The 14,342-nt window shown below is 32.6% G+C and overlaps 1 protein-coding gene and 1 long non-coding RNA gene across 2 annotated transcripts in view; both read right to left on the bottom strand.

Annotated features, from left to right (window-relative positions):
* Positions 1 to 6,348: 6,348 nt before the first annotated feature.
* On the bottom strand, positions 6,349 to 8,290 carry LOC130671948 (uncharacterized). Its single transcript, XM_057476097.1, has 5 exons — positions 8,273 to 8,290; positions 8,116 to 8,178; positions 7,661 to 7,871; positions 7,276 to 7,515; positions 6,349 to 6,386 (listed from the first exon to the last, which is right to left on the bottom strand). The coding sequence occupies exons 1-5, from the start codon at positions 8,288 to 8,290 to the stop codon at positions 6,349 to 6,351; spliced, it is 570 nt and encodes a 189-aa protein (XP_057332080.1).
* The window catches only part of LOC130671510 (uncharacterized), a 63,452-nt gene continuing 57,400 nt past the window's right edge, over positions 8,291 to 14,342 (bottom strand). Inside the window, exon 3 of the long non-coding RNA XR_008990529.1 lies at positions 8,291 to 8,530. This is a non-coding gene — a long non-coding RNA (uncharacterized LOC130671510). The remainder of the gene's footprint in view (positions 8,531 to 14,342) is intronic.

The raw sequence follows: 14,342 nt of genomic DNA, 5'->3' as shown, positions 1-14,342 counted from the left end.
GCAAAAAAGTCCATTTTGGCTTTGATAATCAATAACTCCGGATGTATTGGTCGTACAGAGAATGGAAGCAGGGTTTTGAAAACTGGAAAACATTCTCTATAAGGCAAAATTAGTGGCATTTGATAGAAAAATTTTTTTTAAAGCGACATTGTTTGGTAAAAAACAGGTCAAAATTTACAAATTTAAGGATATTCGGAAATCTTGCTATAACTTTGGATATAACGGATGAACAAAGGATAACTTCGACTTTTTTTCAACCTCAATGTGTCCTGAAAAAACTCTGAAAATTTCAAATCTCTGTATACTTCAAATCGCTGCGATTTTTCTTTCTTAGTGCCCCGAAGCTTTAAATTTATCGATTTTGTCAAAAATCACCATAATTGGTAGTTTCTCGGTTTTTGTTCATTTTTTCGATTTGAAAATGTTTTTTTTACCGATAATCTTCATTTCTTGGATCAAAAAGATCGATTATCAAAAAAAATTGAAAAAAAAAAAAATTTTGAAAAAAAATTTGTTTTTTTTTTAAATTTTTTTTTCCAAAAATTTTTTTTTTTCAAAATTTTTTTTTTGTTGTATCTGCAATGATTAATATTGTCAAAAAAAATTCCTAAAATTTTTTTTACCGCCGGCATTAGAGTTACCCAAAGGGTATGTTTGTTAAGTTGACATTTGAAGCAGATGCAGTTACAGCGGAAAAAAAAATTTTAGGAATTTTTTTTGACAATGATAAATCATTGCAGATACAACAAAAAAAGAAATTTTGAAAAAAAAAAAATTTTTGGAAAAAAAAATTTTTTTCGATAATCGATCTTTTTGATCCAAGAAATGAAGATTATCGGTAAAAAAAAACATTTTCTGCCCTCCGGCCGGAAAGTGGCAACTTTCGGGCCGCTGCCCTAAACGAAGTTGCAACTTTTCGGCTTCGTCGAGCAGAAAAATAGTATACGCACCTTGGCCAGTAAAAAAGAAAGCCTCAGACCACATGTTTGTCAGCCTCGGCTTCGCCTCGGCCAACAATTACATGTACTCTGAGACTTTTCTTATTTTACTGGCCTAGGTATGTAATATACTATTTCAAATCGAAAAAATGAACAAAAACCGAGAAACTACCAATTATGGTGATTTTTGACAAAATCGATAAATTTAAAGCTTCGGGGCACTAAGAAAGAAAAATCGCAGCGATTTGAAGTATACAGAGATTTGAAATTTTCAGAGTTTTTTCAGGACACATTGAGGTTGAAAAAAAGTCGAAGTTATCCTTTGTTCATCCGTTATATCCAAAGTTATAGCAAGATTTCCGAATATCCTTAAATTTGTAAATTTTGACCTGTTTTTTACCAAACAATGTCGCTTTAAAAAAAATTTTTCTATCAAATGCCACTAATTTTGCCTTATAGAGAATGTTTTCCAGTTTTCAAAACCCTGCTTCCATTCTCTGTACGACCAATACATCCGGAGTTATTGATTATCAAAGCCAAAATGGACTTTTTTGCTTTGATCAATGATAACTCGGCGCCAAATTGTCTTAGAGACTTTTTGAGGCCACCAAATTAAAGGGCATAAAATTTCCGAGAAAAGTCAGACAATCGGATTATTTAAAAAAATTTATTGTCGCCCATAGAGGTATTGAAAGACCAGCAAAAATTTTGAAAATTTTTTTTTCGTTGGTTTTCTTATGATTACTCCGGAAACGTACATAATAAAGAATTTTGAGGTCTAGATCTGAAAACTAGAAACTTGAGGCTACAATTTTCTTTTTTTATTTTTTTTATACGACCATTTTTCACCGAGTTACAGCATGTTGAAAATCACCTAAAAATTTCGGATTTTTTTTCTATCCCTTAATTTCTGTGACCAGTGTATATAGCGTTGCTACTAGGTGACGCGATCAATAAAATTCGACAGTTTCCGTCTAACATCGATTTATTCATTTATCCATCTCTACCACATCAGTGGGGACAATTAGTAATAGACCGTGGGATTGTGCACACGCATCCAGGCTTCTTACTTTACTGTATCCTTACAATCACTGTGTTATTTCCGTTTATTTAAATAAAACATTTGTTTAAATTAATTAGTTGGTTTTAATAATTTATATTATCACCTCAACCACTAAATTGGTGACCCCGACGTGATCTCTTTTTTAGGGAAGCGTCGAACACGTGCATTACACAGTGCAAAAATTTCGCGAGTTCTCGTGTTGTTTTCCCGCGAATATTTGTGTCGCGTTGCCGTTTAATCGGCGAGATCGTGATTTTTGAATTCACAGTTATTTTTGTGTGAATTTGTTTTGAGTTAATTAGTGCAGATATATTTTTTTTCGCTTTGTCAGTGTTCAGTTCTTTATCTTTTATCACCGCTGATGCATTGCTGGGCATCTTATGGACGTTATGCCGCATCAGTGTTAATTCGAGGGACCATTAGTGCAAATCGAGTTGTGATAAAAGTGTTCGCGAGCTGTTTAAAAAAATTGTTAATTAACTTTTCGTCATCGATAATCTTCGGTAGCACAATACCGAATTAAAGACATTTTCAGTAGGTGATGTCAGACTCGAAAACCGACGGCGACGAGAAAATAAAATCCGACTCATCTGACGAAGACACATTTAAATCTAATTTATCGGGATCATCGTCGTTTACGTCAGTTAAATTAAATATGGCCGTGAACATCAAAGCACCCCAGTTCAGTATGGAGAATCCGAAACTGTGGTTTGCGCAGGTTGAGGCGCAGTTTGCAACATATCAGGTAGCAACAGAACGCGCCAAATTTGACCTGGTGATACCCGCTGCTTGAAACCCGCATCGCTGCTGAAGTACAAGACACCATCATCAATCCTCCAGCAAACACGCCGTACAGCGATTTAAAAGCCGCTTTAATAGAATGCTTCACGAGATCCGAAGAAGCACCGATCACTCAGCTCTTCGACAGAGAGAGACTTGGCGATCGGACACCTTCACAACATTTACGTCATCTGCGTACACTGGTACCCGGCATCGATGACGCCATCATCAAAGCACGTTGGTTTTCGCATATGCCAACTGAGATTCAAGTTTGTCTTGAAGCTATCAGCAACTCAACGCTTGACAAGCTTGCTGAGTCAGCTGACCGTATGGTTGAGCGGATATCGCTCAAACCTCAAGTTGCCGCTGCTACGGCAAATCAACCATCAACCACCGAGCACGGCGAGATTACTGCACTGCGCAGAGAAATTGCGCAACTCACAAATCAAGTGAAGACAGTTAAACGTGGCAGATCCAGAAGTCGATCACGATCACGTGTGTCGAAGAAATTTGATCTCTGCTGTTATCATTACAAGCACGGTAAAAATGCCCGATCGTGCATTCCCGGCTGCAAATGGCAGCGAAACTCAAACGAGAATCAGTAGAGGCGGCTAATGATTCTCAATCGATTTCTCGCCGCCTGTTTATCCGAGATCGAACTACAGGAACGGAATATCTTGTCGATTCCGGCTCCGATTTATCTGTGTTCCACGTGGCTGGCTGAAATCAAATATTACACCCATAGGTTATCAACTGTATGCCGCAAACGGCTCGATAATTCAAACCTATGGTTTAAAATCGATTAAATTGAACCTTGGACTTCGCCGTGATTTCTCATGGAATTTTATCATTGCTGACGTCACTAAACCGATTATAGGTGCAGACTTCCTAAGTCATTATGACTTACTAGTCGACCTAAAGCGAAAATGCATTCGTGATGGCATCACTGGTTTATTGACACCCGGAAATTCTCACACGACATCGGCAGAAACAAATATTAAAGCAGTCGATGGTAATTCTGCGTACATGGAATTATTAAGAGAATTTACCGATATTACAAGACCTGATGCTACTCAGCGTCAAACTAGCTGAGAAAGAAGGTGTTTAATTCACTGCACTCGCTAGCTCATCCCGGAATCAAAGGATCATTAAAAATGATCTCCAAACGATACGTCTGGCCATCGATTAACAAAGATTGCCGAGAATGGGCGAAATCCTGCATTGATTGCCAGAAAAATAAAATTCAGAGACACGTGTCATCGCCAATCGCCAGTTTTGAACCTCCAACTGAACGATTCGAGCACATACACATCGATCTAGTGTCTTTAAAAACGTCAAGAGGTTTTAATCAATGCTTGACTATCATCGACCGATTCACGAGGTTTCCTGAGGCTGTCCCGTTATCCAATGGAACCGCAGAGACGATAGCACATGCACTATCGCTGCATTGGATATCACGCCACGGAGTACCAAAACGAATAACTTCGGACCAAGGTCCGCAATTCGAATCGGCATTATTCCAGTCACTATTAGAAATGTACGGAATAAAACACCTACACACTACGCCGTATCATCCGCAAGCTAACGGTCTAGTCAAACGTTTACATCGTCAATTAAAATCAGCACTTTTGTGTCACCAAGAGTCATGGTATGACGCGTTACCGCCTGTTTTGCTCGGCTTACGCGCTGCCTGGAAAGACGACATACAGACGACACCGGCTGAATTAGTGTACGGTGAGCCAATTCGTTTACCTGGTGAGTTACTCATTCCCAGTAACAAAACTTCACCTCATGACATCATTAACACATTAAAACGTCATTTTAATTCATTGGCACCGGCCGAAATGTCGCGTCACGGCAAGCATTCTGTTTTCTGTTTCAGGAACCTTAGTACTTGCAGCCACGTACTGGTACGGAATGACCAGGCTAGACCATCTTTCTCGCCGCCGTACGAGGGTCCATATCGTGTAATAACCCGACACGATAAATACTTCATCGTTGATTTTCGTGGACGACAAATCGCCATTTCTGTGGACAGATTAAAGCCGGTCTACGAGGCTAATTCAGTCGACACGGCGACGATGATAACAAACTCCCAGCCGATTAACACAGCACCCGAGACCCAACAACGCCGAGTCCGGTTTAATATTTAAAAATTACGCGATTTAATTTTTTTTTTTTTACATAAAAGTTTTTTTTACAAAGTAATAATTCACCACTTTATTATATTCATTCATTTAATTATTTATTTATTCATATCATTAGTAAATATTCCATTACTTTAATTATCGTGTATTAAATTAAAAAAAAAAAAAAAAAAAAGGGAGTTCTGTAGAGTTGCTACTAGGTGACGCGATCGATAAAATTCGACAGTTTCCGTCGAACATCGATTTATTCATTTATCCATCTCTACCACATCGGTGGGGACAATTAGTAATAGACTGTGGGATTGTACACACGCATACAGGCTTCTTACTTTACTGTATACTTACAATCACTGTGTTATTTCCGATTATTTAAATAAAACATTTGTTTAAATTAATTAGTTGGTTTTACTAATTTATATTATCACCTCAACCACTAAATATATATATATATACAAATTAGACGATAAAAAATTACTATTAAAATATTTTTTTTAGTAATTTTTAGAGTGACATAAATAAATACTCTCTACTCGAGTAACTACACTTTTAAAATAAACCATAACTTAATTTTTTGAATTATTTAGTAATATATATGTTAGTATGCACTTTTAACGATGAAACATTACTAACAACATTTGTTTTTTACTCTCTCATAACTTATAGCTTATTAATGATGAACGTTCAATAAGTAATCAAATACCAGATCAACAATCTTGTCGGTTATTATGATTTCTACAGATATAACTTGAACGAAAGAAAATTATTATTAAAATATGTATTTTATTTTAAACTCATATCCTGTGCTAACTTTAAACGTTTAATGGTTAATCAAATGATAAATCAAGAATCATTTCTAGTAATTTTTAAAGTGACATAAATAAATAGTATCTACTCGAGTAGTTACACTTTCCAAATATACCATACCTTAACTATTAAAACTATTAAATAATTTATATTAATAAGCACTTGTAACAAAAAAAAATTACTCTCCAACATTTTTTTCTTAAACTCTTGTACCTTATTAATGATAATTGGTCAATGAGTATTAAAAAAATTGATCAACAATCATTTCGATCATTTTGATAATCTATTGTGCATTTACTGTAAATTTTTATATTAAATTTTTGGTAACAAGGTATCAACATAAAATAATAGCTTATGTTTCCGGATTTTAAGGGGCAATATTCCCCCCAAGAATCTATTTATAAATGAAGAGTAATGAAATTAGTTATGATAATTATCATTATCGTTGATCACATCAATTTCATCATCGGTAAGCCCTTCTTCGTCATTTTCATTATAGTGCAAACCTGAAATGCAAATTAATTAATCTACTTTTCATTTTCATTTAATTATAATAGTTTTATATTAAATTCTATATACCTAATTCTTGATTGACAGGATCTCTCAAATGTTCAATCTACACTTCTTCGACCATAGTCAAGTCATCATTTTCATCTGTATCAATTATAAAAATAATGATTTATAGCATAATTTTTTTTTTATTATAATTAATTATTAATTCTGATACTCACACTGTAGTCTAGTGACTGCTGTATCTAAATCGAATTGTACATTAACGCGACGAACTACTGCGACTTCAAGAAATTCCGCCATTGAATATCTATATGGCATATATAAATATTGTATGTATGGTATATACACATTGATGATAAAAGGGATATATTAATAATGAATTTTACATTTTCACTTTATTTAATATAAAATACAGAAACATAATATACGAAGAACTGCGAATAATATTAAAAGCAAAAAAAAAAAAACACTTTAGTTCATGTCTTAATGAGAGACATAGAGTCCTACTGAGATGCAAGTGAACGTAATGGCAACGAAAATAGAAAATAAAACCAGCGATTATTGTAGGGTGATAATAAATCTCAAAACTGAGATTACTCGGAAAACAGAAAAATGTCAGAACGGAAGATGAATAATGGTAACGTCAGATGACTAATTTAGAAAATTAAAATAAAATATGTATTATCCCTATCTCAAGGTTCCCATAGAATCAAACAGGAACTTTCGGATAGTAATAGTACAGTAAAAAATGTTGTAATTAAATACACAATATATTCACCGCCTTGTTTCTAACGCTTGTTGAATTCCAATAATGAATAAATCCATACGTTGTTGGCGTCGACGCCTATGCCTTCCTACATCCATTCCCGTAATCAAGTGGTTTCATAAAATTTCGGTATCTAATATGATTTCATTCAATCGAGCTAGAAGTAAGTATAGTAATGCAGATATTAAAAATTTTTGTATTAACATTATAGTTAACTATAACAATCTACATGATAATCAAGAATATAATGATGTAATTACATACCCAAAAAACGAAATAACGGCGGGTGAGGTCTACCCATACGGGCTAATAAGTGGCGATTAAAAGCTTCAGCCACGTTATTAGTTCGCCAAGGAACATCACAAACAGATACAGTATTTGCCTGAGGAAGCCAAAATCTCTGTAAGTATCGTCGAAATAAAAAGTAGTTGTCATTAAAATTTTCAAGAGGCTGAAGTAAATTGACAATAACTTGAATTGCTTCTTGGCACCGATTGGCTGGAACTATAGTGGAAGAGCCCAGGTTAAATTTAAAATATGACTCTGGTTCGTTGCGTTGAGGAAGCCTTAATGTATTTTATTTTCTCGTGACAGCCTAAGTAAATAAAGACCAAATTTTAGTATGAATTACTGATTGATACATTTTAACAACGTACCCTTGCGAAATGAAACCAGCAACCTCTACGACGAACCCATGGTATCGTTACTTGCACTGATGACAATAGCGCGACTTCGAAATCAGATACGATAGTTTGGAGATTTTCACGAACCTCTGGTGCTTCTTGTAAAATCCAATTGAATATTGAATTATACAATGCAGCAGTTCTGTGACTACAAAGAATATACAGCGCTGGAATCCCCTGTAATTATTAAATAAATTAAATATATAGAAGTTTTTTATGTATAAAAAAGCGTTAATGACAAATTCCTATTTTTTTTTCTTTTTTTAATTTAAGAAAATTAAAACCTGAAAAACAAATATAATCTTTATGAAGTTCAATGCAACTATCAACATCAGATTTATTCAAGCAACATGAAAAGATTACGGAGCATAATATTAAAAGATAAAAAATTCTACTAAAAAATTTTTTAAGATTTTTTTACCACATCCATTCGACGCATGCTGATGATCCATAGTTGAGCAGCTCGAGGATGTTGAGGTACGCACTAAAATTTAATCAAATAAGATTTTCAATTAATTATTAATTGCACTACCAATATCTTAATCGAATATTAATATATGTATTTTATTACTTGGAACGTTCCACCAATGTGCCATTCTTCTGCTGCGCCCAAGTTTTGCACCATGTAATCACTACTATATATGTAAGCTATGGCTTCACCAGCTTCACCAGCGTTTACTTAGGTCAAATAACTATTAGCCATGGGCGCATATCCTTCTAACATACCGTTTAAAGCTTCAAAAGATTGAGGTAATGCAGGACGATGATGACGACGCTCTCGATGAACAACTTGTCTAGTTGCTCTTGGTCGTACATGATTCCCAGCCACTGGAAAACTATATTATAAAAAAACAAAAACTATACCAGCAATATCATCATCTATATTTTATAATTTATTATGCATTGAATTTCTCCATTATTTTTACCTTTAGCTGACGTAAATTACTTTAAAGAGTAATTTTTTTTTTATTTATTTAAAAAATAAACTTGTTAAATTTAATTTTTGTAAAACAGTTATATAATAGCTTAATGGTGAATCATGAGTGATTTTTAATTTAATATAATGTAATATTTTAAATAATAAAAATAAATATTTTTATTAATTCAATTAAATTTAAAAAAAAAAACAAAAAAAATTAATTAATTTATTTTTTTTCAAATAATTTACTTTACAGAATTTCCATTGCGTAAAAAATATTTTAGTTAAATCAATCGCTCCTACTTTCGTAAAACTCCATTTACCACCTCATTTGGTAAGAGGTCAATTAGTAGTGATTGTCGTTGTAATTCACGAATAAATGGTTCTCTAATATTAATAGTCGGTGGAAGATGATTATGCCCTCCATCAACAATACATCGACCATTTCCTAGTCTCCATAACTTTACACGACAATGATGATACGTTGTTCGTGATGTACAAACATACCTTTTTTTAATGGCAAATTTATAGCGACTGTCTAGATGATAATTAAAGCCATCAAATAAAAATCGATGTGATTGAGGACGATGCCCATTAATCTCCATTGTTGATAAATGAAAAATAATAAACACTAATGACAATGACAGATAATTACAAAAATATATTTCTCATAAATATCCAAAAAGCTTTTAATTATTTAAAAACTTTTATTTAAAAAAAAAAAAATGATGTATATCGTAATTATAAATTATATTAAAAACCACTGATTATTAGATGTATTTAAGCGCCATTTTGAAATTTTAAGTAACCCGCCGTAAACACAAGAACATGCATCAACAACTATAAAGACCGAGTAACCACCCCCCATCCCCCGCTAACGTTTTCGACGAGCACTGATTTGCAAATGTTTCTTCAATTGTTGCGTAGTTAGCGTCTTTTCTGTGCATCACATCGGTATCTTGCAAAATTAATACTTAAGGTATATCGATTTGAATATTAATATTATTTATATAATGCAGATTTTTAAACTTTTTAAATAACTTGTTTAATAATTTTATTATTTATTTTAATTGAATTATATTAATATTTTTCAGTGTAGATTATAAATTATAAGAGAAGTGATGATGGCTGGAAATAATGGCGCAGATCGAAACCAACGACACTTCAATCATCAAGGATTTGAATACTACCTGGATCCTCGGGCAAGTAATGCTTTTCGGCAAAGATATATCTGTCGCAGGCGAAATACTCAGGATCGGTGTCCTGCTAAACTGTGGCGATTGTCAAACGGCAGACTGTTACCTATTGGTGATCACAACCACAGGGTTGTAATCAACCCGGTGCCATTTATAGAAGAAAATAATCGTATTGTCAATAATGTTGCCAATAGGCCCTTAAGAAGGTAATAATTTATAATATTTCAACTAAAAATGTATCTTTTAATTATTCATTTATTTATTTAAATCAATTGTTCTAGCATCTGAACTGAACTGAACTGAAATAAGCCCGAGATCTATATGGATCAGCAATGGTGCTGTATTCTTAAGGAAAGATTCCACAACCAAGCCAATTAAAATTCTGCCAAGCACAGATTTATCGCTCATTGAATTATAGCTCTTATCAGACGCTGACTCACTTTTATTAATGAATTATTGATGAATTAAACTATTGTATTGTTGGAATGAGTGAGTAAGCGTCTAAATTATATTGTATTCTGTTGAGTTCATTTTAACTCTTATTGCTAATAATAATAATAATAATATAACATGTATATTGATACTTGATCACAAGGAGCAGCAGCTCCATGATCGTAAATAAATAAACTAAACTAAACTAAACTAAACTAGCATTTTGAACCCAGCGAGGTTGGATTTACCTGTTGCTGCAAATCCAAGAGGAAGGCCACGTGGTCGTCGACCGCAGCTTCCTCAAAGTTTTGAAGCACTGGGCCCCAAGTTCGTCACGTACATACAGACTCAAAGTATTTACCAAGGACAAATTAATGTAAATGAGGATGCAGCTATGGCTTACGTTTTTGGCAGCAACCAAATGTTGGAGCGATTAGCTATCGTTAACGAATGACATCTTGATATTACATATCAGGTTAAAGCAAAAACACACTTTTTAATAATAATATTGACTCTGTTCAGAATTATTTTTATTATGTGATCTCTTTTTAATTTTAGTGCGTTCCTCAAGAACCAAGAGGAATACGTCAGATGATAACTATCCTCGTGCGCCAAGAAGATGAGGTATTAAAAATTTAATATCATCAATATTACCATTATTTATCATAGCAATTATATAATTTATATTCCTGCAAAGTGCTAAATAATTAAAATGTTTTTTTTTTTTTTTTTTTTTTAATTTTAGGGAATCCCAGCGCTCTTCATTTTGTGTAGTGACTGAAGTACGGAGCTGTGTAGTTCAATATGGCGCTGCCCGAGTCGAAATCTAAGTTCCGTTTTCGTTGTAATTTTTCCTTGACTTAATTCCAGAAAAATGTACAATTAAAACAGACCTTGTGCTATTGGGTACTGTATGAACGTACGTCTGGTTTAGTTGTAACTCGAGGAGTTTTGTCCCAATATAACAAGTTTACAACGCAACCAGACGTTGAATAATCATAATATTAAATATAATAATAACAATGTTAACATTATTTCGGATCTGGGGGCGCGGGTTCGAATCCCACTCAGACCCATTATTTATTTATTTTTCTTTTAAATAATATTACTTTTAATAATAATAACAATAAAAATGATAATTATTTATTATAAAAAAAATAAAGAAACTAAAAACACTTCAACACGTTAGAAGCAACCCCACTTTATAATTATACAATCATAATTATTACCAAATTATATATACATGATAAAATAATTAAATTTGACTCAAATACAAAAAAAATTTTTTACGTAGAACTTTTTTTATTCTGAAGTTCGAGGAACTTCTGGATGTAGGATGTGAAAGAGGCAGAACATCTATTAGATTCTATAAATTACTACACCTATGCTATTAACCAAATTAAGATTATCGTAGAACGAAATAATCGACGAAAAATCGCAACTCCCGGGATTCGAACCTATCACCTAACGCTCGCCAGTCTTATGCGCTAACCGCAACGCTACGCAACCGATATGCAACCGAGAACTTTAGTAAGTTCATATAACCGAGTTGTAAGCCACGCCTCTACAATTAACAGTCCATTGGGTTAAATATTTAAGGGAGAGGAGATAAAAACTCACGATCATATGTGAAATTATTATGTACACACTGTAAATAAGCGGGAGCGAATTTAAAGTGAATTTTCACCCCCATCACTCGGAGTATGAGATGTGCAAAAAAAAAAAAAAGAAAAGAAATTAAATTAATAACATAAAAGGTGAATAGGAAAATTCATGATTAAAAAAAAACGAATTTCATTAAATAAAAATGAAATAAAAGTAATAATTAAAAATAAAATAAGCGATTGAGGTGTGCACTTTTGGATTTACCAACTTTTTTTATTTTCAGTATTGAGTATAGTATCAACGAATATTATCACGATTATTGAATTGGGAAGAATCTTATACAATAATACACTAATGCAAAAAATTAAAGGAGCAGAAAAATTTTATAAATTTTTTAGTGATTGTTGGAAGGCTGTAACTTGGTGAAAAATAATCGTATCGAAAATTAAAAAAAAGCATTTTATAGCTTGAAATCTCTAGTTTTGGTGTATTTTTTTCAAAATTTTTTAGAAGCTCCGATTATTGCGCAAACATGAGAAATACCGCAAACCAAAAAATTTCTAAATTTTTTTTTTTTTTTCCGAAGAGCCCACGGACCGCGGAAAAATTCTTTCAACTAAACGAATGCATACATCGCTTAGAAAATTTATTCAGCTTCAATTTGGTTTTTTTTTTTAACCTCGTAGGACGATTTGTCGCAGAGATATCAGCCTTCAAACAGAAAATGATCCTTTTGGCTTTGATCTTCGATATTTCAGGTACCAATGATCGCACTGAAAGTTGAAGGTTGGCGTTAAAAACTTAAATAAATTCCCTACAAGACCCTGTCATCATTTTTTGAAAAAAAAATTTTTTTTTATTTTTAACATCCATTAGAAGAAAGTACAAAAAAATGACTTTTTTTGGTTTTTTAGTAAATCAACCGCTACTCTGCAAATATCCATAAAAAAAATAATGTTGCCAGGGAATTTTTTAGCTTAATGTACCCTCAAGACCCCTGTAAATTTTTAAATTGATCCATCGAACCGTTTTTTGGGAATCATCGATCGAAGTTTTGCTAAACAATTAAAGGAGCAAATTTTGTTCCTTTAATTGTGTAATCATAATCAAAGTTAAAAAATTATTTTTTTTCGATCTTTCTCAAAGTTTTGCATTGGTGACTCAGCAAATGCAAAAAAATGACAAAAAAATTAAAAAATTTCCAAAAAATGTCAAAAAAAAAATTTAGAACTCAAAAAAAAAGTTTCAATTTTTCTTTTTTCTTTGATTTTTTTTGACATTTTTTGAAAATTTTTTATTTTTTTTGTCATTTTTTTGCATTTGCTGAGTCACCAATGCAAAACTTTGAGAAAAGTCGAAAAAAAATAATTTTTTAATTTTGATTATGATTACACAATTAAAGGAACAAAATTTGCTCCTTTAATTGTTTAGCAAAACTTCGATCAATGATTCCCAAAAAACGGTTCGATGGATCAATTTAAAAATTCAAAGGGGTCTTGAGGGTACATTAAGCTAAAAAATTCCCTGGCAACATTATTTTTTTTATCGATATTTGCAGAGTAGCGGTTGATTTTTTAAAAAACCAAAAAAAGTCATTTTTTTGTACTTTCTTCTAATGGATGTTAAAAATAAAAAAAATTTTTTTCTCAAAAAATGATGACAGGGTCTTGTAGGGAATTTATTTAAGTTTTCAACGCCGCCCTTCAACTTTCAGTGCGATCATTGGTACCTGAAATATCGAAGATCAAAGCCAAAAGGATCATTTTCCGTTTGAAGGCTAATATCTCTGCGACAAATCGTCCTACGAGGTTAAAAAAAAACCAAATTGAAGCTGAATAAATTTTCTAAACGATGTATGCATTCGTTTAGTTGAAAGAATTTTTCCGCGGTCCGTGGGCTCTTCGAAAAAAAAAAAAAATTTAGAAATTTTTTGGCTCGCGGTATTTCTCATGTTTGCGCAATAATCGGAGCTTTTGAAAAATTTTGAAAAAAATACATCAAAACTGGAGATTTCAAGCTATAAAATGCTTTTTTTAAATTTTCGATACGATTATTTTTCACCAAGTTACAGCCTTCCAAAAATCACTAAAAAATTTATAAAATTTTTCTGCTCCTTTAATTTTTTGCATTAGTGTATTATTAATATTAGTAATAACGAGCAACCCGCAGTCACTACGTGACTGTCCAAATATCGCTACTAAATTTATAAAATACGTAGAATAAAAAGATTTCTGGCTGCAAAAAATTTTAATTTGCACCAAGAAACTTTATGGATTATTAATTAAATACAAAAATTTTCTTTAGGCGAGTAAAAATTTTTTGTGTCAATGAATCCTTTTTTTTTCTATGCACACTTTTTTGGCTTTGAGAAGCTTCCTAAAACCAAAAGGGAGTATTAAAATCCGTTATTTTAGAATAAGTAACGTGATATAAATAATATAGCTATATATTCATTGACATTCAGTGTCATTCAATGACATTCAGTGACAAAAAGAG

The sequence above is a fragment of the Microplitis mediator genome, chromosome 7 (assembly GCF_029852145.1).
Source record: "Microplitis mediator isolate UGA2020A chromosome 7, iyMicMedi2.1, whole genome shotgun sequence".
NCBI classification, from domain to species: domain Eukaryota; kingdom Metazoa; phylum Arthropoda; class Insecta; order Hymenoptera; family Braconidae; genus Microplitis; species Microplitis mediator.
This window is presented reverse-complemented; position numbering and strand designations above follow the sequence as displayed.

Excerpts from the sequence above, each read along its gene's own strand:
- LOC130671948 (XM_057476097.1), bottom strand. Across the intron at positions 7,872-8,115 it reads GCATGCGTCGAATGGATGTG|GGGATTCCAGCGCTGTATAT; the intron begins GTAAAAAAATCT and ends TAATAATTACAG. Across the intron at positions 6,387-7,275 it reads GCCGTTATTTCGTTTTTTGG|ATGAAAATGATGACTTGACT; the intron begins GTATGTAATTAC and ends TAATTGATACAG.